Source organism: Brassica napus, chromosome A10, assembly GCF_020379485.1.
Source record: "Brassica napus cultivar Da-Ae chromosome A10, Da-Ae, whole genome shotgun sequence".
NCBI classification, from domain to species: Eukaryota; Viridiplantae; Streptophyta; class Magnoliopsida; order Brassicales; family Brassicaceae; genus Brassica; species Brassica napus.
In genome coordinates, this window is record NC_063443.1 from 1,184,221 (window position 1) to 1,210,474 (window position 26,254).

The 26,254-nt window shown below is 34.4% G+C and overlaps 5 protein-coding genes and 2 non-coding genes across 7 annotated transcripts; 5 read left to right on the plus strand and 2 right to left on the minus strand.

The window, feature by feature from the left end:
* Positions 1-90: 90 nt before the first annotated feature.
* Positions 91-1,501, plus strand: LOC106422969 (protein ALP1-like). Its single transcript, XM_013863756.3, has 3 exons — positions 91-102; positions 183-581; positions 698-1,501. Exons 1-3 carry the CDS (start codon positions 91-93, stop codon positions 1,499-1,501), a joined length of 1,215 nt encoding a protein of 404 aa, XP_013719210.1.
* An 853-nt stretch (positions 1,502-2,354) lies between these two features.
* On the plus strand, positions 2,355-4,382 carry LOC106422931 (RNA polymerase II subunit 5-mediating protein homolog). Its single transcript, XM_013863718.3, has 8 exons — positions 2,355-2,635; positions 2,706-2,765; positions 2,907-3,074; positions 3,149-3,482; positions 3,601-3,713; positions 3,805-3,846; positions 3,942-4,007; positions 4,106-4,382. Exons 1-8 carry the CDS (start codon positions 2,429-2,431, stop codon positions 4,160-4,162), a joined length of 1,047 nt encoding a protein of 348 aa, XP_013719172.2. The 5' UTR covers positions 2,355-2,428; the 3' UTR covers positions 4,163-4,382.
* Positions 4,383-4,827: 445 nt separating this feature from the next.
* LOC125579674 lies at positions 4,828-4,915 on the plus strand. Its single transcript, XR_007317732.1, has one exon. It is a non-coding gene; the product is annotated as a small nucleolar RNA R32/R81/Z41 (small nucleolar RNA).
* A 111-nt stretch (positions 4,916-5,026) lies between these two features.
* On the plus strand, positions 5,027-5,118 carry LOC125579673. Its single transcript, XR_007317731.1, has one exon. It is a non-coding gene; the product is annotated as a small nucleolar RNA snoR31/Z110/Z27 (small nucleolar RNA).
* A 253-nt stretch (positions 5,119-5,371) lies between these two features.
* On the minus strand, positions 5,372-9,173 carry LOC106423103 (probable serine/threonine-protein kinase At1g54610). Its single transcript, XM_048743391.1, has 8 exons — positions 8,998-9,173; positions 8,119-8,885; positions 7,730-8,014; positions 7,330-7,650; positions 6,596-6,823; positions 6,307-6,513; positions 5,857-6,231; positions 5,372-5,779 (listed from the first exon to the last, which is right to left on the minus strand). Exons 2-8 carry the CDS (start codon positions 8,710-8,712, stop codon positions 5,618-5,620), a joined length of 2,172 nt encoding a protein of 723 aa, XP_048599348.1. The 5' UTR covers positions 8,713-8,885; positions 8,998-9,173; the 3' UTR covers positions 5,372-5,617.
* An 8,471-nt stretch (positions 9,174-17,644) lies between these two features.
* Positions 17,645-18,920, plus strand: LOC106422968 (cathepsin B-like cysteine proteinase 3). The gene is made up of 3 exons (XM_048743392.1): positions 17,645-17,974; positions 18,096-18,273; positions 18,351-18,920. The coding sequence occupies exons 1-3, from the start codon at positions 17,774-17,776 to the stop codon at positions 18,578-18,580; spliced, it is 609 nt and encodes a 202-aa protein (XP_048599349.1). The 5' UTR covers positions 17,645-17,773; the 3' UTR covers positions 18,581-18,920.
* A 97-nt stretch (positions 18,921-19,017) lies between these two features.
* Positions 19,018-20,355, minus strand: BNAA10G02090D. The gene is made up of 4 exons (XM_013863796.3): positions 19,987-20,355; positions 19,630-19,785; positions 19,361-19,554; positions 19,018-19,233 (listed from the first exon to the last, which is right to left on the minus strand). Exons 1-3 carry the CDS (start codon positions 20,293-20,295, stop codon positions 19,363-19,365), a joined length of 657 nt encoding a protein of 218 aa, XP_013719250.1. The 5' UTR covers positions 20,296-20,355; the 3' UTR covers positions 19,018-19,233; positions 19,361-19,362.
* Between the last annotated feature and the right edge of the window lie 5,899 nt (positions 20,356-26,254).

Genomic DNA, 26,254 nt, shown 5'->3' on the forward strand with positions numbered 1-26,254 from the left:
ATGGTTTTGATCTTTGGTGAACCATTTGGTTTTGATATTTCAGGTTTGGTGAAGTAGAGGATACAGTTTGGTGAAGTAGAGGAAGTCGAGATGGACAGTAACGTAAGCTAATATCTGTTACTAAATTCTAATATCTAATATCTGTGTATAAACCTGTTACTAAATTCTTTGTGTATTTGCAGAGCATATTAAGACTTTTAATTGAGGATGATGAGTTGGATTTGTTATTTGATGAGAATCAGTACATGTGTGCTCTTTTGGAGGAGATGGGTGGAGCAACAGAAGCTGATGCTGATAGGCAATTAGTCAGGACAAACCGAGGTGAAGGTTGGCGACGTGTGCAACGTTTTATGAACGGGTCTGAGGTACAATGCTATGAGATTCTACGCATGAACCAGGAAACATTTAAGAGTTTGTGTAAGGTGCTATCAGAAAAGTATGGGTTAAAGGAGACTCACAATGTTTACGTTGAGGAGAGTGTTGCAATGTTCTTAGAGACGGTCGGACAAGATGCAACTGTACGGGCTATATCAGAGCATTATCAGCATTCAACTGACACTGTGAAAAAGAAGTTAGAACAGGTATTAAGTTAGAAGTTTGATAAAGAGTGGCATTGTTCTTATTAATATGGTGTTTGTTGTTGTAGGCGCCTTGTTCTAGAATTGCATTTTAACGTTGGTATTATGTTCTGTTACAGGTATTAAGTTCTCTCTTGAAGCTTGCATCAGACATTGTGAAACCGACTAGGAATGAGTTTGCAACTGCTAGTCCTTTTCTAGAAGGTAAACCACAGTATTGGCCTTACTTTAAGAACTGCATAGGTGCTTTAGATGGAACTCATATTGCTGTCCGTCCACCATCTGGGAATAGTGAGCCATTTAGAGGTAGAAAAGGTGAACCAACCATGAATGTGCTGGCTATTTGTAATTTTGACATGAGGTTCATCTACGCTTATGTTGGAGTTCCCGGGAGAGCACATGATACGAAGGTGCTAACATACTGTGCTACTGAAGAAGCTTCTTTTCCTCACCCACCAGCTGGAAAATACTACTTGGTCGACTCAGGTTACCCAACCAGAACTGGTTACTTAGGTCCTCATCGCAAGACTAGATACCATATAGATCAGTTCAACAGAGGAGGTCCACCATCAAACACTAGGGAATTGTTCAACCGCAAGCACTCCGGTTTAAGATCAATGATTGAGAGGACTTTTGGTGTTTGGAAAGCCAAGTGGAGAGTTTTAGACAGAAAACATCCCAAGTATGAGTTGAAGAAATGGATAAAGATTGTGACAGCAACCATGGCCCTCCACAACTTTATTCGAGATTCACAACATGGAGATACTGATTTTTCTTATTGGGAAGGAGTGGAATCATATGAACAGCATGGTGATGATCAAGAAGAGCATGTTGGATACATTCCGCAGGGTGATAGACTGATGGAGAGTGTGCGTCACTGTATTACTATGGAGATGGCAAGAGGAACTAGACTTCCATACTAGACATTTTTTAAATTTCAGTTTTATAAACATTATTGTTGGCATTTGAATATCTACTTTATTTGAATATCTACTTTGAACTGTTTGAAAGTTTATTAAAATTTGAATATCTACTTAGAGTTGTTTGAAAGTTTATTAAAAAATTATTAAAATTTGAGTCTATTTTATAAATAAAGTTATATGAAATTTATATGAAATAAAAATTTATAAATGTCAAAATGCTAATTTTAAAATAATTTCAGTGTAAATATATTTTAGAATGAATAATAAAATTTTATGTAGTTAAAATTGATATCAAATATATGATTAAATCAAAACATGGGTATATATGTAATTTGGTTATTAAACTCATTTGAATGATTCATATAAATGGAGAAACAAACATAAAATTCATTTAAATGGTTCATTCAAATGACTCATCTAAATGGAGAAACAAACATGACCAAAAATTTGAATGGATCATTTAGATGGAGCACATAAATGGATCAGCTGAATGGATTCATCTAAATGAAGAAACAAACAGGGCCTTTGCATTACATGTGAGGCATGTGTGTGTGAACTATATTACACATAATAATAATCCAATAAATAATCAAGATTAGTAGAAAATTATTTAAAATAATGCAACTTTAACATTTGTCAGTAGGGTAGGCCTAACAATCAAAACGGTGATAGAAACTTATAGCACATGACCCTTCTTTCAGAAAAAAAAAAAAATCTTTCATTTTTATACCCAATTGAATATTTAACTTGAGAAAATATATTGGGCCATAACAGTAGAAAAAATATATTGGGCCGTACCGTAACATATCAGCCCAAGAAGTTCAGTATTAGATATAAAGCCTTTTTTGTGCAGTAGAGACACTTCCCTCTCGTTTTTTTTTTTGTTCTCTCTTCTCCAATCGGTTTGTTTCTCGAACCCTTACCGGAATGGAGCCGCCGCAGACGAAGGGAACAGTTACGCCTCTAGCGTCGCTGTTCTCAGAGGAGGAGGCTCGGAAAGCAGCGAGCTACGTGGAGGAGAGAATCAGAGAGAAGCGGGAAGAGATGAATCGTCTCCAACGGTTCGTCGATGAGAACGACAATCTCATCAGTCTCGTCAAGAAGCTCCCCGAGAAGCTTCATCACAACATCATGGCGAGTTTTTTTCAATCCTTTATATTCTAGTTTCGTACTCCTTTTGATTGAATCTTTTGTACACACACAGGTTCCCTTCGGTAAAATTGCGTTTTTTCCAGGTCGGTTGGTTCACACCAACGAGTGTTTGGTAAGTTTCTAGAAGCTTCTAGAAGCTTAGTGTGGAGTTAAAATTAGTTTAATTTTTTAAAAAAAAAATTGGTTTGAACTTAAGCAAATGCTTTGTTTGTGTGTGTGTGTGTGTGTGTGTGTGTGATTGTTTGATAATTAGGTGTTTTTGGGAGAGAATTATTATACGGACAGAACATCGAAGCAGACCGTTGATGTTTTGAGGAGAAGAGACAAGACTTTGCAGTCACAGATTCATTCACTTAAAGCTGAGATTGATGATTTTCAAACGGAGGCTTCGTTCTTCGCTAATACTGCTTCAGAAGCAGCGGTATGTTTCTTCTGTTGGTGCTTTTATCCTTTTTAATTTTTTGATATGCATCTTAAGTGGTGTTTCTTTAATAGGAAGGAGTTCTTGAGATTAGAGAAGAGTATGAAGAAGAAGATTCTGGAACTGTGTGTCAGCGAGGTGTTGAGAAAGAGGCTTCTGGTGTTTCTGGAGGAGAGGCGGGAGAAGGTGAAGATAAAGACGATGAGTTTGCTCGGATCATGTCGAGGTTGAATGAACTTGAAATGGAAGAAGAACAGGAGGACGGTGAGGATGGGGATGATAGAAGCGAAGAACATGATGTGGAGGAGAGGGACCTCGATGTTGTGAAGGGTCTTGGAGATAAAACAGGCGATAATGGGATTGGATATGAGGAATCTGTTCTTGAGAAGCCACAATATCTCCAAAAAGGTTATAGCTCTATGATCCAAAAGCAGTTCAGATATAAGAAAAGTTTGACTTCATTGTCGAATCAAGATTGAATAATCTTCAATTCTCTAACCAACATCTTATCTTCTTTTATGAACAGAGGATAAATCACGTGGTGGAATTCCCCAGCAAAACGCTGAAACATGGAGAGACTTTCAAGCAACCTCCAGAGGAAAAGCAAGTTCCAGTGTTGTAGGTCCACAAAAGATTGAGGTATATCTATCTCATACTCTAAGCTATACTTAAAACCCAAATACAGAAACAAGAATCTCACACATGGTCATGTCAACTTTTTTTGGTGCAGTCACCTATACAGAAACAGGAGCCCAAGTTTGATACTAACAAGGTTACGTATCTCTCTCTCGCTCAAATGTTTGCTAGTAGTATAGTTACTATGGCAGATCTGATAAGCTTGTTAAATATCTGCTCCCAACCGTGTAGGCTTTTACTGGATCAATCGTAGAGCACACCCATAATCTAGAAACCAACACCCACGGCAAAATGCAGGTATGTTTCTACCATACGATACGACACACACAATGCTGAAAATATGATTCTTATTGCATGTTTTTGTTGGTTTATTTATTTATTTATTATGTAAGCAGCCTTCAGGGTCTCAGCCATCAAAACCGGTTTCAAGATTCAAGGCACAGAGAAGGTAGCAAGCAAGGAGTGAGGTCTATGTACAATTTTGTTTGGTTTTGCCTTCTGATATGTAAGAACTAAGAACACATACATGTGTGCATCTTAATATCAGGAAGTTTGATACTTTTGACTATGTCTTACAAGGTCTGTTTGAAAGTGTGTAATCAATCGCAGTGCGAGAGAGAAATTTGAAAAAAAGTAGTGATTTTGAGATATTTTAGAAACTTAACTGCTGTTATTCTAGTTATTAGAAAATATGAGGCCAAAAGGCAAATTTATCACGATATAAATGGGAACGGTGCCGTTTAAGACTGGGCTGATTCTAACTAAAGCCCAAATTGTACTTTTGACATGATTTGCCTTGGTGTGGTTCAATGAGGGCGTTTTGAGACTGGGCTTGGTCTAACTAAAGCCCAAATAATACTTTTGTACGAACATGCTTTTAAGTGTTTCTTGTTCATCTCCAATCAAAGCAAAGCCCAAATTGTACTTTTGTCCGAACATAACTTTTAGGTTTAGGGCTTCATGTCCGTTCCTTTATATACTTCGATCTCCCTATGAGAATCATACACTGAGATAAGACGCCAGTTTCTATTCATTACCAATGAAATTTTCTGTTCCCTCTAATGGTTTTTCGATTCTGTATATGTGAATAATTGTGGTTTTCAAAGTGTTTTTTTTTTAAAGAAAGTGATGAAAGTTGTAGATCTGTGATAATCTTTTGATGATCGATAAAAATTCCAACTCGCTACGTTCTTTCTGATTCTTACTTCTTCTAAGTTCCTTTCACGGTTTTGTTGAAAACTTTCTTCTCATTAAATGGGCTCGATGTTTTTGATTCAGCTCAACTCGGTTTTGATATATTTTTGAAGATTGTAATACTGGAGAAGTGATGATAAATCAGTTTAAATCTTAGGACACCTTCTGACACATTAATGTGTATGAGAATGACTTCTAATATTCTGATCTTCAGTTTTGTATTCTTTTTTTCATTTGTTTTCATCTCTGTCAATCCCTTGATTGTTTTTGTTAGACTATTGATGTCAAATGACTTGAGTTCTTGACATGATTAGCCTTAATTGCCCAGGAGGATCCAGTTGGATATTTTAATCTGAATTTTAAGACAAATCTAGTAACCATCGATGAGATTATGAATTAAGACAATTCTTCAGTTGGGAAGAATTGAATATGAATTAAGAGAATAGTGAAATTATCTCTACCAGCGATGAGATTATGATTCAATCTATTACAACAATAACCATAGTCCAATCTTTTCATCATAATGTATGTACAAAAGTCAAGCTCTATAATGACACATCGTAAATACAACCATTTAATTAAACAATAGCGGCTTACGCCAAATAAATGAACAACCAGATAATACGGCTGATCTTTTACTCAGCTGGTGCTGGCTTCTCCGTTGGAACAAGCTCGTTCACTCTAGTTTCGAAACTTAAAAGACAGTCCAGTCTTCATGATTGTTCACACTTATCAGTTTTGTCTTCCCGAGCCTTCTGTTCTTGTCTACTAAACTCCTGAAGCTGCCTGTCATGTTCCTCAAGCATCTGATCCACTCTGCTTGGCTGTTCCAACAACGGTCCGGACGTGTAAATCTTGCTATCACTTGGATTATACTGTGCACATAGAAACAATATAAGTTGATAAAAATTGCTGCAAAAGGAGAGAATCAAAACAGAGAATATCAACTAACCCAAGATGGGTCGATTGGTATTGTCATATGTCTACTATCCATAGTGTCCGCTCTAGTGTATGCTCTTCTATCTCTTCTTCTTTGATTCATTACTGGCTGATCTAATAACGCCTTGGAGGAGACTGAACCTGACAAAACCCTCGGGTTTACTCTAGATGGAGGGTATCTAGGAGGAGGTGCATTCTCCTTCACATACATTGTTGACTTAGCCACGTTCCGGTTGCTCATCAATGGACCTGAGTATGAAACTCTCTCACCGCTTTGATTGTTTCTTGTTTGCATATTTGGATATTCAGGAACTGGGACATGAGAAGTCCTCTCTTCCTTAAACGACTTGAAACTCTCGTTTCTGCTCTTCAAATCTAGATATGGTTTCTGCATTTGCCACACCCAGAAAGAGTGATTTGCTTTGTGACCTTGAAAGTTAAAGACCATAATAGAGTTACTTACATCCATTGACATTGATAGAGAGTGATTTGCTCTGATCGGTGGGATAGCTTTTCTCTCGTGTGATCTTCTCCCCTGAGAGTCTTGCCTTTCTTGTTTCTCAGGTCGTTGCCTTTTCTCTTCATCACGCAATTTAGCATCAATCTCTTTACTAGGTGGATACTTTGGTAGACAAGATGGATCACAAGCCAACGGCTTGGTTTTAAAGTACTGACCAAAACAAACAAAAAGAGTGTTGTGAATAAGTATACTTCCATGATCACATAATCACATGAAACCAAGAACAAGTTACCTCACTCTGAAGGGCACTACTTGCAGAGCTCCGGTGATCAGGATCTATGGAGAGTAACGTCTCTAAAAGCAAAAGAACACTCTCCGGAAAGTCCTTGTACATCTCTGATAACTTTCTTCTGTAAGGAATAGCAGTTCTGAATCCAGCTGAAGACGGTAAGTTATGTTTCCTCCAGTAACTTTCTGTTGGTGAACCACATAGCTTGAAGATCTTATGCAACTGTTCTACCTAGAAAAGATCAATCACTACTAAACTTGAGTTAACTTTTTAACAACATGCAAGCAGATTATAAGCAGGACCGGATCTGAAAACTTTTAACCAAAATCTGAAAGCAAACTAACCAAAATGACCAAACCGAACTAACCAAAATAACCAAACAAACCGGTATTTTCTTCAATTTAACCAAGCTAACCGTAAAACCGAAAACTTCGGTAAAATTTTTGAAACCAAACTAACCGAAAATCGAACCGAACTTTTTTGATTCACTTTGGTGAGATTTTGACCGACCCGAACAAACCGAATTCCAAACTACCTGACCGAACTAACCGAAAACCAACCCGCAGGCCTAACCGGATCTGGAACAGCCAATGAAACATTGGTATTGATCCCAAAAATGTTTAAATGTTATATATATTTAAGACCTCAAATTATGAACTTTAAAAAAAAAAAATTTATAGCCCCCCAGAACCTCAGATCAGGCTTTTTGAGATTATAAGAATGTGCATTTAATTTACCTCGGTTTTTCCAGGTAGGATCGGTTTACCAGCGTACAATTCACCTAAGATGCAACCAGTGCTCCAAAGATCAACCCCAACACCGTAATGAGAAGCTCCAAGCAAAAGCTCTGGTGGTCGGTACCAAAGAGTGACAACATGGCTAGTCAAAGCAACAGTTCTCGCCTTGGGGTCGAAGAACGTCGCTAAACCAAAATCAGCTATCTTCAGAACTCCATTACCATCGATCAGAAGATTCGAACCCTTTATATCTCGATGAAGCACGCCGCGGCTGTGACAATGTTCAAGCCCACTTAGAAGCTGTCGCATGTAACACTTAACCTAAACACAACATAGACATAAAAGAAATCTACACTTAGTAAAATAAGATAGCAAAGCATCTACGTGCACTAGTTAGTACCTGAGGCTCTGTGAACTTGACACCGGGGAGTGAGGAGAGTCCCACGAGATCGTGGTCCATGTAGTCAAAGACTAAGTAGAGGGACGATGAGACGGGGGCGGTGATGAGTCCTTCTAGTTTGAGGACGTTGGGATGGTCTAGACGCCGCATTACTATGATCTCTCTGGCCATGAACTTGACGCTTTCTATGTCGTTGAGATCGAACCGGACTTTTTTTAGCGCGACGATCTTGTCGTGAGTGAGGTCACGTGCTCTGTAGACGCTGCTATACGTTCCTTGACCAATCTGCATCCACAACAACAAAAAGTAAGTTCTACAACACAACACAAAACAAAACAAAAAACAAAACAAAAAACAAAACAAAACTGAAAGTTGCATAAGAAACTTACTTTCTCAAGTTTCTCAAAGGTACTTGCTCGACGTGGAGCCCAATCAACTAACGCCTCACCAGCAACTGAGACTAGCCACGTAGGCCATCCTGCTGACACTACTTGCTTCAGCTCTGTGTCCTTCGGAGCAGCAGCAACACTCAGGTTCTTCCTTAACTCCTGAGGAACAACGGCTTGAGCTTCTGGTTCCTTGTCAATCTGATGATGATCAGACAACCTTTTGGAACTCAACTTTTCAAATTCAATCAATCGAACTTTGGAGTCAATGCTATTCCATCTATCTAGCTTCGGTTCTATGCCTGGTTTCACAACAGGACATGGTACCTTTCTCAGTTCTTGGTCATGAACAGCTAACTGAGGATTCTCGAGTATCTTCTCAACCTGATGATCGCAAAACCTATTGGAGCTCAACATTTCGGATTCAATCAACTTACTATCTTTGGCGTCTCTCTTGCTACTCGATCTATCAAACACAACTTGAGGTTGGATCCACTCATCTACCCTCCTCGACGAATCAAAACGCGAGGAACGTTTCTCCGATGCTAGTGTGGACTTTCTACGAAAAGGCCTTTGTTTAGAACTTACGCAACCCATCGTAAGCTCTAAACCAAGAGTCTATTACACACATAGACATACACAAACCATCAACACCAAGATGCACACGCAAAGACACAAACTTTAACTGCTCAGCGCAAAACCCACATCACAAGAACCATCAAAAGCCCCTTGATCGATATTTTTTCTTCTTCTCTGGAAGACCAAAGACACTGTAAGATCATAAACAGAGGTCAGAGTGGTTCCAAACCGGGAAAAGTCAAGACCTTTTGTCGGAATTCAGTTATTGAATCAAGAGAAGCTCGAAAACAGAGGATTTATTACCTTGATGATGACTGACTCTAGCGTGAGCGTTGAAATGGAATCAAAGAGGGGAAGCGAAGAGAGCAGTGATGCAAAAGGAGAGATTTTTTTTTTTTTTTGGGTTGGTGTTACAGATTTGACTAATTAAACGCATACGTACAGTGATGTGAACACCATCGATATATAATAAAAGAGTTGTAATAAAGAGCTTAAAGTCAAATTTGTCGATAACTAACTCAGCCGCCCTGCCCTGCCCTGTCAATAAAAGATAGGAGTGTTAATTGAACTCTTTAGTTATTTATTTGGTAGATGATTTGTTTTGAGATGTTAAAGGCAGATAATTTTGTGTCAAAATGTTAATTTCACTAATCAATGGTAAAATTATGTATGTTTTTACATCAATTATGTATCTTAACATGCGGAATATAATATTTATGTACAAGACTGATTTGTATTGACCACTTTATTTCTTTTAATTTCACTTCAAAGCTATATCGTTTGTATAACCGCAGAAATTTTATCACATGATATTAAAAGTCCGTGATTACTTTTAGTTTTAGCTGGGTTGTTTGACTTGGAGTTGGACCTAATTTATCCGCACTGAGATTATTAAAACATTAGGAAGAATTAATATAAAAAACCAGAGCAGTTGTTCAAGGACCATAATACGGATAATGAACATGAAAGTATGAAACTAATCACGAGTATAAAATAAGTCGGAATTGTGATTTGGAAGATATTTGTTTGACGGGGATATAGATATAAATATCAAGTTGCCAAATGCATATATGTACACGCTTGTTTATGTAATATATAATTTGTCTTCTAGTGTTTAGTAAATATTTTAATCTACTTAGCTCACACAACAGCACGATGGCTTTAGAAAAAGACTAACTCATTTACTTCATTACTTTCTTTTGATACTAATAAACATTTCCTCTAAACCTTAAACGACCTCTAACCCGTAAACGAGTTCAAGATTCAAGATTGTTTATACGAGAGTTTTTAGGTGTTTTTAATTTTCAAAATTTCTATTTATTTTCTGGGAAGTTAACGATTATATGAAGAAACCTTCGATACTTTCGTTTCTCGTCTAACCTCTTCTTTATTGCAACAACTAGCTGTAAATTTTTGTTGGGTAATGTTCATACAGGATCCAAAACCAGCACATTTCTTTCTTAGCTTCACTTATTAAGTGATGGCCCATTAAAATATACTTATAAAGCCCATTAACAAGGTTCTATAAAGTATAAATTATACGAATCCACTGCAAAGTCAAGACTGAATCAAAAGGGAGTGGAAAATAGGAATATAAAACCAATAATTCATTAGAGTAACTAATTTTAGTTTCATCATCACTGCACTCTTTTTTTTTTCTCGAGTACTAGAGGAAGCAGGCCACAAAGCCAAATACATCCCGAGAGGGAATATCAAACTACAAGTCAAAGACACATCTCCTTTGGATTGACCAAAAAAAAGGACACATCTCCTTTGGAAAGTGGGTCTGCAAAGGATGGGATGACTCTTGATTTTGCCGATTTTAATTTGCACACAGGTACAACAATAATATATATATTCGATTTGGGCCCTCGTGACATGACTATTTACAAATACTGCCATCTGCTGCAGCTAAAATTTCATTTATGGCATGTAATATTTTTATATGTTTAGCAATAACACTAACGTAATGACAATATCTTTCCAAACATAACATTTGTCTCTACATTACATTCAGACAGTTTTGCACCGTCCCGTCAATTTTTCGTAGTTGTTTTTTTAATACTCTTTCAAGCAAAGTTAATTGTGTAATTCTTTTTTGTTTGGTTTGAAATTTTAATTTTTAAAAGAAAATTAGAATCCTAGAACGACGTGACTATTATTTATCTATCATTTACATAATTAAGTTCTTTTAGGTGGTATGTTCATACTATACTTTTATCATTTCTACCCACCATTATAAATTATGCTATTTATAGCATTTTGTATTGTTAAATATATTATGCCAGTTAATAATAATCAACATATATATCTTTTTTTTTTGAAAAAGCTATATATCTAGTTTTACACCCCAAATTTTGAAACGATCAACAATTCTGTTGGAGTTGTTGTAAAAATACAATTAAATACATCTATAATCTTTTTGATCTTTTGAACAATATTTAATAGAATTATATTATTAATTAACCTAACAGAGTGAAAATCATCGAAATTTGTAATTAAAAAAAAATAGAATAGCAAATTTAATTAGAGTGTTTAAATGCGAAAACTTGTTGTAAATGTGTGAAGATGCTACACTATAAATGTATACAGTCTTGGAAAGCACGAACTCCTCTCAGGTAGGTTCTGGGCATTGTGATCCTCTTTGAGCATTTCGGGCTTCGCCGTTAATTATGATGCGAAAACTTGTTGTAAATGTGTGAAGATGCTACACTATAAATGTATACAGTCTTGGAAAGCACGAACTCCTCTCAGGTAGGTTCTGGGCGTTGTGATCCTCTTTGAGCATTTCGGGCTTCGCCGTTAATTATGTTCTCTCTTACATAAACTTCGTGTTTTAATTAGCCCTAACCCTAACGCGAGGCGCCTCTACACGATCAAGCTTCTTTACCTAAATCTAAATTCCATTAAATCATTTTCTTTTGTCACAAAGCCATTATATATATACATAAATATCTTGTCATACTATAATATGTCTATTTTCAATAAAGTTAGAAGCTTTAGCCTCATTTTAAAACTACTTTCCAAAATTTATCGTTTTATTCACTACGTAATGTATGATATTGAGTCATGGATAATTTTTTGCGTTTATGTACATGTTTTCAGTTTCTCAATTCCTTGGTGCAAGTGTTGCAGTCTTTTTCAATTTATATAACTGTGTGTTGATGAAACTGAGACACTAAACTAGAGAATAACTAAATATCGATAAGTAGAAACTATGTGTTGATGAGATTGAGATTGCACTATTTATCACATACTATAGTATATCAAATTATCAATACTGCTATGTTTTGCTTTAAGTATTGTCCACACGTGGAAACAAAGTTATGCTCCTTTCCGTTAGGCAAACTTATTACCTTCTTTAAGATTCTAGTTTTTAAAATATTAGATGTCAGATGAAAAAAATAATAATGCACCAAACAATATGTTCATTCAGCTTGATCCTTCCGAGCAGATGGCTGAACAAGGCATGATGACTGACCCAGATTCTCTTTAATTTATTTGAAAGAAACAGCAAAAAGAAATGTATCATTGAACCTGATTAGTAAATTATTTTAAATTCTTTAGTTCAGTGAGTTCAGTCTATATATATATAGGAATTGATCTGCGGCGTATTGCCCATAATGAAATTCAACAGCGCGTCTGGAGGTTACTAATCAATCAAATGGTTCTCTTTTATGTGAGATTCACATTGCGATTTAAGTTAAAGCATGATCTCATCATTTTCTTCAAGTGAATTGTGAAAGCTATCTCGAGAAATTACCTTTATAGTTAACAAGTAGTATTATCTATAGCTACTTAATATTATTATTATTTTTTTGGAAATTAATTGATAAGTCAAAAATCAACTTTATTTCGGACAAAATGTATGGAGTTGCAAAATGCAGGCAGCAGTGTAAACTTCACTAGCTGATTAAAACTGATCGCATCTCACATCCTAAACCCTAATTAACCTCATCCAGTTACCTCCGACAAGGGTTATTTACATAAACAGCAATTGTTTTTTATAAAGAAAAATTAAAAATTATTCAAGAATATGGGGAAAAACGATTACCAGAAGAAAAAAAAAGAATATGGGAAAAACTACTCTTTTTAATCTGACAAACTTTTTATTATCTATGAGATTATTTTTTTTTAAACAATACCAGATAGTATTGTATTTCGAAAAGAACAAAATACTTTTCAGAAACGATATGCTTGCGAGTAGTTGACTGAGCACAAGTTTTCGATTATTAAAAACAAACACAAATAATATATATATGAGGTAATCTGAGTTTTCAGTTGTCCACCAAAAGCTGGCTTTGATTCATGATCTGTCACACCCTTGACAAACGGTGTGATGATATCAACCCTTCTGACTTCTGAGGTTACCATAACCCATTTAAGAAGAAGCTACATAAAAGCAACTTTGAGACAACGGTCACAAAGAAAAATTAGCGAGGTTTTCATATCAATTTGTCTTTTCTTACAATAACTCATCTGGGTATCTGCCGCTACAGTCTTTGCTGGGCTCGACAGAGAAGTGAGAAACATCATATCAGCTAAGAGAAAGCACAAACAATTTAGCTCACTCATGTCTCTTTGGCTGAGATAATCAACCATTTTCTTCTATTCCTAGCTCCAGCTTGTTTTTCTTTTTTTTGCCAAGTTGGATCTAACCTAAGATTAGTATGTACAATCTTCTTTTCATTAATATGAAATTTACAGTTTAGCAAAAAAAACTCATCTGGGTACATATATAAAACTTCACGTATCATACACCTTAGATATGCTTTGGTTTTTTTTTTTTTTTGAACAATGCTTTGGTAGGTCTAACTTCTATCACTAAGGTCAAGACGGAATACTAATAGAAACCTAAGGGCATTTCTACTATAGTTATGAATCATGTCGAATTGAATTGATGGATTGAACACAATATTTCATTAAAACAAGGATAATTTACATCCGAAGCCAATTTGTGAAAATGGCACGCATAGCGTCTTTTTCTTAATCATCCTCCTCTCTGACAAAGCTAATTTTGTATAGGAATTAGTAATTTACATTTTACACGTTAGCGTTATTAAGGTACTGGCGCGCACACACTAAAGCTGCCACGAAATATCATGTGTCATATGTTGCAAATTCATCATTTGAAGTTGATTTTTTTTTTGAATATTTATGTTAAATCTCAAAATGGTCCAGATCAAGTTTAATGAAAACCTTGTTTTTATTTCGGACAAAATGTATGGACTTGCAAATGTAGTAGTGTAAACTTCACTAGCTGATTTAAACTGATTACATCTCACATCGAAACCCTAATTAACCTCATCAATACACTTCGACACATAGGCTACTTACATAAGTTGCAAATGTTTCCTTTTTTTTCCTTTTTTTGTAACACCAAGCAAATGTTTCTTTTTAATAAAGAAGCTCTTCTATTTGACCAAAAAAGAAGCTCTTCTATTATATTATTCGAGAATCTGGAAAAAACTACGTATGTACTCTTTTAATCAGACAACTTTATATCTATATGAGATTTTAATTTAAAAAAGAAAAATATTAGATAGTATCATTCCGAAAATCAAAAATGCTTTTCAAAATCTTGTCAGTAGTTTTTTTTTTTGGTCTAACAAGTAGTTGACTGACAAGTTTTCTATTTATTGAAAACAAAACAAATAATACATATAGTAACCTGAGTTTTCAGTTGTCCACCAGAAGCTGTTTTGATTCATGATCTGTCATTCAACCCTTCGGAGGTTACCAAAATCAAAAGAATTTTAAAAGGGCTTGACCAACCCATCTAAGAAGAAGCAACGTAAAAGCAACTTTGAGACAACGCTTACAAACAAAAATTAGCGAGGTTGCCAAATCAATCTGGGAATATATGTAAGACTTTAGGTATCATATCCCTAACATATGCGTTTCACTTCTATCACGAGGGTCAAGAGATAATACTAGTAGTGATAGAGACCTCAAGGGGACTTCCTATTATAGTTATGAATCATGTCAATTTGAGTTGGTGGACTAACACGTATTTCAAAGAAAAACAATGATAGTCTACATCCAAAGCCAACATACACTGTTCAGAAAAATAAACTTTAATGTCCAAGAGGCTTTCCAAGATGCCTAAAGTATAGATAAGGTCCTACTAATACACATTAAGCGACCAAATCTAATGGAATTTTATTGGTGAATAATAGTTTTCAGAAACAATATACCCGCGGCTCTCGTGAAAATGGCATGTATATCATCAGTATTACTATTAATTAATCATCTTTTTCTCTGGCAAAGTTAATTTTGAATATGAATTAGTTAGTTACATCTTACACGCCAAAGTTATTAAGGTTGTGGCGCGCGCGCGCACACACACTCTAATCTGCCACGAAACGTCATAAGTCATATGTTGCAAATTGATCATTTCAAGTTGATTTTGTTTTTGTTTCGATATTTACGTTAAATCACTAAACTCACAATTTGATTGATTTTACGCTCCACTTTTCAGTCTTCATTAGTTAGCTACTTGCTTTTCTTTTAAAAGTTACTCTTGTCTTTTTTGCTCGTTAATTTTAATATACATGCGTATGCGTGCATATATATATATTGTAAAACTATAATCTAATACTAGCCTGGCTCTTTAGCTTTTATGTATTACTAAAAATGTAATACAAAAACTGAATCATCTCTCCAACGTGTCTTCTTTAAACTCATAGTATCCTATGCCCTTGTAATATTTACTTTTACGACTTTAATAAGGTAGCTATGAACATTAACATTATAACCCGACTTAAAAAAACATTATAACCCGATAGAAAGAACAAACAGAATATAATATATAACAGAATATGATTATGGCATATAGCAAGCCTATTTCTTATCTACTCCCTCTCGACTTTTGTCAGTACTTATACATGGGGTATTCTTCTTGATGTCCCGTACGTTGTACCAAAATGAACGGATATGCTCATACTACACACACATATATATAGGACTGTATATATATCTGATATTTTGATATATACATACTACACACACATATATATATAGGACTGTATATATATCTGATATTTTAGTATATATACATTTGTTTATATGGTTTGAACAAAAAAAAAAAAAAATACATTTGTTTATATGGTTTTTGACTTTTTGTGATCGATCATTACTGTTGGTCACCAGAGGTCGTGTCATCACGCGCTGGAAAGAAGGCTAGGGTTTTAGTTTTCGTAGCCCAATGATACTAATAAAAATTAAAAAGAAGATATGAAATAAGTTGAACGAAGATAAGAAATGGTCGAGTGGGATTTAAAGCAAAACTCGATCGAAAAACTATAATATCACCCACCTTTGTTACTAACTTTCTGTTTAAAAAAAATTAAAAAATTAACACGGTTTAGGGTTTCCATAATTTTATAATCAAATGAAATTGTTGCCTATTTAGGTTAGAATATTCCAAGGACCTAAAAACTAGGAGTTAGGCAAAATATTCTAATTAGCTAATCATTTTTGTTTCTTACCACATAAAGCGTGTGTTTATACTAAGTATACTATTTCTTAGAATCTGTGTAATAATAAGAAGAACGCAGAACATGCGTTTGTTGTCTTATGGAACCACAGCTTCACTAAACCAATCTGTTTTATTTTTGTTTTAAATAATAAATAGGAAATCGTGGGGACAACTCATTTATGTTTGCCCTAGAGCTTCTGAGACAAAGGGCCGGGCCTGGAAAAAGATATACAGACAAATAAAAAGATACATGTAAAATAAAAGCACACTTTGCATTCTATCTATTCTCTCTCCATCTTTCCTTTTCTGTCAGTCTCACGATTTCCTGGAGGGAGAGTTTGAAGATCTTCGTGTAAAACAAAAAAAAAAGTAGTCTCTTTGAGCTTTTTTCATTTTCCCGTTCATGAGTTTACTGTTAATATGCACATGCATTTAGAAAAATGTTTCAGTTTCAAGAGTTTGGGTTTTTATATTTGAGATGCAAAGAAGGAAAAAAGTTGAAATGATTTTTTTGAACTTTTATTTTGCTTTCCGAGGTTTAGATCTACTTCAAACTTCAGTTTTTTCGTTGCAAAAGTTTTTAAAAATGGGTTTTTGAACTAGGGAGCTCTCCTTTTATACGTTTGGGATATATATAAAAGAAGTAAAGGTCCCTTTTGTTCTTTCATCTCGCCCTGATCTGTTTGTTCTTTAATCTTTCCCTCGTCTTTGTTTAAAGATCTCAAACTTTTTGTTCAAGGGTTTTGCTTTCCAAGGTTTTAGATCTACTTCAAACATTAGCAAAAGTAAAAGTTAATTAATGGGTTTTTGAACAAGGGAACTGAAGGTCGTCCCTATTGTTCTTTCATGTTGCCCTGATCATGAAAAATGGTTTCTTTCAGCTACTATCTATTAGTCTGTCATCATGTAAACCTTTGATGTTTGTTTGGGATAAAAGTGAGGTCCCTTTTGTTCTTTCATCTCGCCCTGATATGTTTGTTATGTAATCTTTCGCTCGTCTTTGTATAAAGATCTAACCCATTTCGTAAATCGTTTTTTTTTTGTTTTATACAGAAGATGGGAAAGGATGATTTACCTCCACTAGGAGGTAAACCACATGGCAAGGAGAAGGTTCCAAATAAATACAGAAAAACTGCTGCCGCAGCTAGAGAAAACCCACCAACAGATCAACCACAGCCACAAGATGATGTAGGGGTTAAATTTTTTTTTTTTAATTTATCTAGATAAGGATACATTCACAACGTCATCTATTGAAGACATGTGTTAGTTTGAGTATCAGTTGTACGTAATGCGCATAAATTGTATATTGGTCTGACCTCTTACTAACTATATAATTTAATTTTATATAATGAAGGAGTTTGGAGATGGAAGCGGGATGTCAAAAGATTGGAGAAAGACCCCAAACGCAATGGCCAGAGTCATCAAACAGAAACTAGGTATATATATATATATATATATGTATAGCTACATATGCTATTCACATAATTAATATAGAAAGTGTTTTGTTATTATGAAAGTCGCTCTATTTGACTAATTAATATATCGCTTACAAAATGTCATAATTAATCAGATATTTGCTGGGCCATCGTTTTGACATACATGCTCCAAGCAATCACCAACATAAGCAATCCCAATGACTACGTGGAGTTTCTCTACCAAGATTTGGTTGTCCATCTGAAGTTGAAGAAGAAAACCAAGAAACAAGTTCAACCAGGGCTGAAACTAGCAAACCTTCAAAAGGCCATCGACCACATAGCACACCCCGGGTTACTTAAAGAGAAGAGTTCGGGAGCTGCAAAGGTATTTTGTTTAATATGAGCCATTAATTGAAATTACATATTGATTAGTTTAATTAGCATTTTATAACAAGTAACTAATCGCACAGTTTTTTTTTTTTTTTGTGTGTATGAATTTAATGAAGGCTGGGAGCAAAACTGGATTTCATGGAAAATGGCAGTTTCAAACTGAAATCTCACCTTCAGCTGATTTCATCAAGGCCAGAGTCGAACACTCTCCCGTTGCTATATCGTTTGAGGTTGATACAGACTTCCACGAACTTAAGAAGGTTAGTAAGAAAAAAGGAGCTACTTGCGTGCTACGTATTTAATTAATTAAACTAATCAAACTGTTTGCTTTCTCCTGTTTTTTTTTGTTTTGAAGAATATCTACAAGGTAGGAGACACAACAGAACCACTTGAAGAAGGAGAAGTAGAAGGACACGCAGTACTCATTGTTGGGTATGGCTACACGAAAAACAGGCAATTATTCTTCTTGGTACAGAATAGCTGGGGGGACGATTGGGGCGTGAAGGGCTTTGGAAGGATCTTCATAGATGAGAGTTCCAAGACAACTCTCGTTTATCCAGTGGTTTATATAAGATTTTATCATATTTTCCGGGCAGTGTAGAACCTAACTTTCGGATGGTATAACTTACTACCACTAGTTCGTCCTTTTGTTGATCATTGGCTTTTCTTTCCATTGTAAAAACTTCGATTATGACTACTATGGTTTATCCAGTGGTTTAGATAATTTATCATATTTTGAGGGCAGTGTGGAACCTAACTTTCGGATGGTAACTTACACTACTAGTTCGTCCTTTTGTTGATCATCCATTGTAAAAACTTTGCTTATCGTTTATCCAGATCAAGTTTAGTTGATATTTATCATATTTGGAAGACTGTAGAATCTAACTTTCGGATGGTAATTTTACTACGTACTAGCCTGGCCAAGAGGTTCATCCTTTGTTGGTCTTTGGCTTTTTTTTTTCCTCTCTTCAATGTAAACACATCATTAAACCAGCAGAGTATGATTCTGTTATAAACTTTTGATTGAACATATATAGATGATACTAACATGAGATTAACACAACTTCTTTAATACAATATAGATTCAAACACGAGTAATATAATAACTTAGCATACATAATTAAGGTCTTACAGCTTTTAAATAGCTTAAATCCATTACACAAACTCAAACTACTTAGATAGGTTTTCAAACATAATTAGCCTTTCTTAAAACTTTCCTCGCGAGGGAAGCAAGCTCAAGAAAACGCCAAAAGTCTGCAATTAGAAAACGAAGAAACACATATCACTCGTTAGGAACTGAGAGTATATAGATTAAAGGAAGCTACATACATACATACATCCCCGAGAGGGAATATCTAATTAGGAAAAGCAAGTCAAAGACCTTTAGGAGGAGGAGGAGGGTCTGCAAAGGATGGGATGAATCTTAGTCTGCCAAACCTTCTTCTCAGCCTTAGCTTGGTACTCTACAAGCTCTCCGTCAGGAGACTCCTTAGCCATGAAAGTAATATAAGCTTTGACTCCATGGCTCATCCTTTTCACGGCCCTCACGATATGGTCAAGAGTCACTGTCTTATTCTACAGTTTAAAAAGCAAAATAGTGAAACGAGAATCCATCTGATCTTACAAAGAGAAAGAGAGCAAGATACTAACCTTTGTTTGGTTGTATTTGTCAATAGCCACTTGAGCCATAGTCTCCATGTAGTCACGCCCCGTGATATTGGGCTTTTTGAATACGGCGTCCAGATTCAAACGGCGCCACCCTTGAAACAGATTCTTGGGAACCATCTCTTTTTCCAACAAGAAACCCTTAAAAACAAACAAAAAGATTGAAACTTTAGGTTTTGTTCATCAAACAAAAAAAAACATTGTACTTTAAACAAGAATGAAACTTTATGTCTGCAAACCAAATCTTAAAACCAAACATTGAACTCAAAGAGGGCTTTCAGACAAGACAAGATACATACATACATACATATAAAGCACAAAGCTTTAGAAACCGAGACATACCCGGCTCTCATAGACATGGCGCAAATAACGACGCAGCTCCTTTTCATCCGTGTCCGAAGCCGACTCCTCTGGCGAAGAGTAGTCTGAATCGAAACTGTCGACATCCCAAACCTGGTCGCTTTCTCCGCTGTCTTTTTCCTCCTCCTCTTGTCGGCTTCCTTCGCCTTCGACAGAATCCGCCACCAGAGACGTCTCGGCCTTGCGTTTGGTCGGAAGCTTAATGCAATCCGACATGGAAGCCTCCATGTGTTTCGTCGTCACCTCGACCTCGCCGTGAACCGTGTCAATCATGCTGGCACTGGGATTCATGTTCGATGTAAGTAAACCCTAGATCCAATTTTGCTTATCTCAATTTGGTCGCGCACAGACAGAAGAATGTAATATATATTCGATCTGGTGATATATTTTTCCCCCTCCTAACATTATTATTTACAATAGTGCCATCTTAAAAATAATTTAAAATATTCCTGGCAAATAATAGTTTTTTATTTATTTATTCATTAATTGTTGCCAATATTATTACTAGAGGTTATTTGTGAAATAACCAAAAAAAAAATTAAAATTAGTTTTTAAGAGAGAAAGTAGAGAGAGATAGGAAGAAAGAAGGGGAAAGAGAATGAAATTTTAGTTATTTTGTAAATTTTGGTTTTTTTCTTAGCTACTAGATGCAATTTCCCTTATTACTACGGTAATGACAATATATTTTCAAAGTTTACATTTCCATCTCCACATCTCCACATTCAGGCTTTTTTTGTTTTTTTTTGGGTCAACACATTCAGGCTTTTATAACCTTCCGGTGTATTCTTTTGTTTGGTCAATAAAGTTTAATTCTTTTTGGTTGTTTTCAAAATGAATAACTTGTTTTTTCTTCCATCAAGTTACAGTTTCACCTTTCTTGATGTTAATTCCACTGCAATTTTAGCTCAGACAAACATAACTCTACTTGTCATTATTCAATATATATGTGGTTCATCATATAAGTTTTTATCTAAAGCTAAGGCTCCGAGTGGTAACAGCGGGTTGAGCGGGACGGGACAAACGGATTGGTTAATGCGGTGCAGTTTATATGCGATTTGTGTTAGAGAAACACATAGTGCAGGACAAGTGCGCTTCGTTTAAAAGAAGCGGTTTAAAATAAAATATGAATGGTGACATGTGTAATGAATAGTGTAACTGCGGGATACATAATATATTTATATTTTATAAACTAAAGAATCAGTAATACTAATATAATTTTTAATATATATATATTATTTTTAAAAATAGTTTATATATCTGAAATATGAATATGTTATTTCTGAGTTTTTATAGCCAATATTTTATTGTATATTAAAATTATAATTTGATTCGCACTTTACATTCACGGTCTTTTTTTTTGGCACATTCAAGGTCTATATAACTGAACACCACTAATTATATATACATGTTTTCTCATGTTTTTGTTATCACTTAAACAAACTTAAATAATTTATGATATTTTTATAGTTCAAAAATAAAATTCAGAATTTAGTTGATAAATAAAAGTTTTAGCATAATTAAAATTTTTACCCAAACAATATTCATTAAAACATTAGTTTATGTATACTATATAGACAAAATATTAGTTGATGTATTTTTAAAAATATTTTTACTTACTAAAAACAATAAATTTTGTACCTACAGTAATATGTGTCTAACTACTAACTACACTTGACAAAAAACACTAGTAACCACACCAAGGTGCGGTCCACGAGTAAGTTTGTCCCGCACTCTCTTTTTTTTTTCTTATTTATTTGATTTTAACAAAATTGGAAGCAGAAAAACTTATGTTGAATGGCGACATATTCTTAGTCCCGCAGAACGTTCTTCTCAAACCACTACCAATACTCAAGGCCTAAAACTACTTCATTAATCTTCCTTCCCGTAGGTCAGGGGCATTGGAAAGCTCAACGACGTCATCAATCTGCCATTTGAAAATGATAAACACACATTACTCGAGAAAATTGTACAAAAAACTTATAATCAAAATCACAGTAAAGACAATCATATCATATTATCAAACGTCACAATCAGTATTTTTAAAACCGGACCGGCTAGCGAACCATAATTTTTTTGCATCATGGGTTATTGTGGTTTGACCGGATCTGAATCGGCTCGGATTTACTTAGATTAAACTAAATTTAATGATATTTTATGAATAAAATGCATATTTTTTATTTAAAAAAGATCATATCAAATAAAATGTTTAAATAGCCATAATGCGTAGAAAAATTTAAAAATAATAATTAAAATCTAAAATCAATATGAAAAGCACATTTAAACTTTATTCGCAGATCTTATCACTACTCTACATCTTCATCACCTTTTTAAAAAAAATATATACACATTTGGTAAAAGTTATATTTTGAAATACAAATTTCAGAAACAAAATTCAATTATTTAAAATCTTCAAAACAAATGATCATGAAATAATTTTTTTTAAAAAAGTGAGAAGTAGACAAAAACAAAATCTTGATATGAATATTAAACTTTGTGAATCTTGTAATTTATGAGTTGTAGAGAAGACAAAGAAAAAAACGAGAGACAATATTTTATTAATTTTTGATAAATCTTATTTTTACTTTAAAAAAATTAATTGTTTCATTAACAAAATTTTAGCTTATATACGAACCGGGGTTTGGCCGGTTCATTGGATCGCCGGTTCCAGGGTTTTTGACGGTTTGATAGGGTTTTAACTAGTTCGATTTTAGTTGGGTTTTAGCATTAACCCAATCCAGATTATTTTCGGTTCATGGTTCAATCCGGTCAGACCGTTGGTTCGGTTCGAGTTTAAAAACACTGGTCACAACCATTGAGAAAGATAATAACTCTTGGAACACTTTAGTTATCATTTCCCTAAGATATACTTGGCAGATTTTAGCTCTATCATGCACGAGGGTCAAGATAAATCACTAATGGACACTTCAACGGACCTAATCCTCCTACCTACTACATACATGTCGAATGGTATTGATGCATCTATCACACATATAATGAGAAAACACATTTATTCGAGAAAATTGTATAAAAATCTTACTAATAATCAAATCAAAATGAAGACATTACAGAGAGCAACATATTATCAAACGTCACATGACTATAGAGAAAGAGGATTCCTCATCATATCAAGGCACAATTAATCTTCCTTCCGGTAGGTTAGGGGCACTGAAAAGCTCAACGACGTCACCAATCTGCCATTTGAAAATGAGAAACACACATGAATCGAGAAAATTGTACAAAAACTTATTTATCCGGATCCGGAGTTCGTGGATATGCGGGTGTCGGATATCCGGGTGTCGGATATCCTTCTAAAACTTATAATATCCGGGTCCAGATCCTTATCCGACGGATCCATAATTTTATTATCTTTATCCGGATCCGGAGTTCGTGGATATCCGGGTGTCGGATATCCTTCTAAAACTTATAATATCCGATGGATATCCGGATCCAGATTTGGATCCTTAAAATAAATAAAAAATAATATTAATATATATAAAATATTAACCGTAATTTTAAAAATAAAAAAATATATAAAGTTTTTGATTATTTCTGTATAATATTACAAAATTTACATAAAATTTATATATACTATTATAAAAATAAAAATTTATTAAATAAAATTAGTTTTTATATATAGATATTACTATTTTTGAAATAATTATTAATAAAATTTACGGATCCGGATATTCGGACTAAAAAATCAAGATATCCGGATCCAGATTCGGTTTTTACGTATCCAATATTTTACTATCCGGATCCGGATTCGGCCTCTCCGGATATCCGGATTTTAGGATCGGATCCGGATCAGATCTCGAATAAAAGTTCCAGGCCTACTCCTACCTACTACATACTGTCGAACTGTGTAAATGTCGAATTGTGTATTGATGCATCTATAACACACATTTTGTCGAATTGTGTATTGATGCATCTATAACACATATTTCTGTAAAACCGGAAATAAAAAGAACTTAATTAATCTTCCTGCCTGCAACTCAGAAGCATTTGAAAACTCAGCGACACCATTAATCTGCAATTAGATAATGAGAAAACACATTTAAGTGTTTGCTAATAATCAAATCAAAATAAAGACATCACAAAGAGCAACATAGTATATCATATTATCAAACGTCACATGACCATAGAGAAAGAGGATTCCTCAGAACAAGGCACATATGCCTTTGCAATGATTTTTTTCTTTCTATTTACATTTACCAAAACAGCAACAACAATTAAACAGATTGGGTGGATAGATGAAACTTCAACATGAGGGTCAAGATAAATCACTAACGGAGACCTCAAGGGACCCAGTCCTACGTACCTACTACATGTCGAATTGAGTATTGATGCATATATCACACATTTATTTCTATAAAACAGGAAATCAAAGCATAATTTTATACATTTTTTTTTTTTTTGCTAAAAAGCATAATTTTATACATAATAGAGCAAATGTAAGAAACATATATTTTTAGAAATATAATTAATACCTTCATACAAACATGACGTACGTCAACAAAGTTTCAACTAGAACGCATAAACCGTTTTCAAAAATGCGATGGTACTTTGACGGGTTTACGAATATTAACGTACTATGATATTTATATATATATATATATTATGTAGAATAAAATACCAGCTAGTATTTTTTTTTTGGTAAAAAAATACCAGCTAGTTTATAAGTTATAACATACCCTCATATAAACCTAGCGTGTCAAGTAAGTTTCTAGCATATATTATAGTCTTAGGGCCTGACTGGTTCAACCGCAGCGGTTGCGGTTGCGGTTGCGGGAGTTTGCGGATGCAGGTGGTTGCGGTTTCTAGCGGTTTTAAGAGATTTGTACGATTGGTTCTGCGGTTAAAAATTGGTGCGTTTGCGGGATACTTATGACTGGTTAACTACCAAATGCAGCAGCGGTTAAATAATAAATTAACAATATTTATATTTTATACAATTATAAAAATATCAAAAATAATAATATTATAATAAATATAAAATTTATATTTAGAAAGTTATAGTTTAAATTTTTTTAAAATATAGAAAATATTTTTATTTTAAAGTTTTATAATATTAATTAAAATGTAATTGATATATTTTAGCATTTTTATAATTTCAATTTAATTTTTTTATTGAATTTTTTTATTTTTGTATTTATATTGTTTTGGAAAAAAATAATTTTTTTTATCCTCCCGCAAACGCCCGCAACCGCAAACGCTAGCTGGAACCAGCTTTTGAATTTATGAGGTTCAGAGCGATTTGGAACGATTTGGAGCGGTTTTGAGCGGTTTGAGCGATTGTTGCAAAACGCCAGCAACCGCTACCAACCGCAAAAGCTGCGTTTGCGGGTGGTAGCGGGAAAACCAGTCATACCCTTATAGACTGGTAATGGACCAATTCTACAAAACTCGTTTAGACCACCCACACTTGTAAACGTAAAATTTCCACACAAAAAATATTAAAGTACGAGGTAATTAATATTAGGGCTTATTTGCTAAATAGCAAAAAAAAAAGTGAAATTAGATTTTTAGAGAGAGAATAGAGAGAGATAGGAAGAGAAAGTAGGAGAGAGAGGGTGTTTTTAGTTAGTTAGTGAATTTTGTTTTTTTTGTGTCTACTGGGTGCAACTACCCTTAATATTAGTGTATCTCCGCTAACTTCATTTGAGTTTTGTTAGAGTTAATTTTTTTTTTTTGGTAGTGCCATTGCATTATCCCCCTATACATTAAAAGAGAAGTCACTTTAGTGATTTCTGCTGAGGTGTCACTCATATAGAGCTTCTCAGGGAAAACGTTATAATTCTATTGGCTGGTTTTTTTGAATTTTTCTTTTTCATTTATTTTAATCAATCGCTTATGTAGACAAGCCCAAAACTATTATCGATTTCGTTAAGCCCATATATAGCTAGGGGACAATAATTATCGATTTAGTTTAGCCTTGGGTACCCGTTCGGGTTCGGATCGGATATTTTGGATTTTTGGGTATTTCAGTATAGAGGTGTAAAACCCGTTCTGGTATTTCTGTACTTCGGGTCGGGTTCGGGTATTTTTAGTTCGGATACGGTTATTTTGGATCTGGTTCGGATATTTAGATTTGGAAAAAAAATTAAAATTTTCATTTCTCAAGTTTCTTATATTTAAAAATATAACTTTCAGTTAACTAATTTTTTATTTTTAATAGATTGAATAGTTAATAGATTTGGACATAACATTTTAAAACTAAAAATGCATTAATTTAGTTATTTTTTTAAAAATT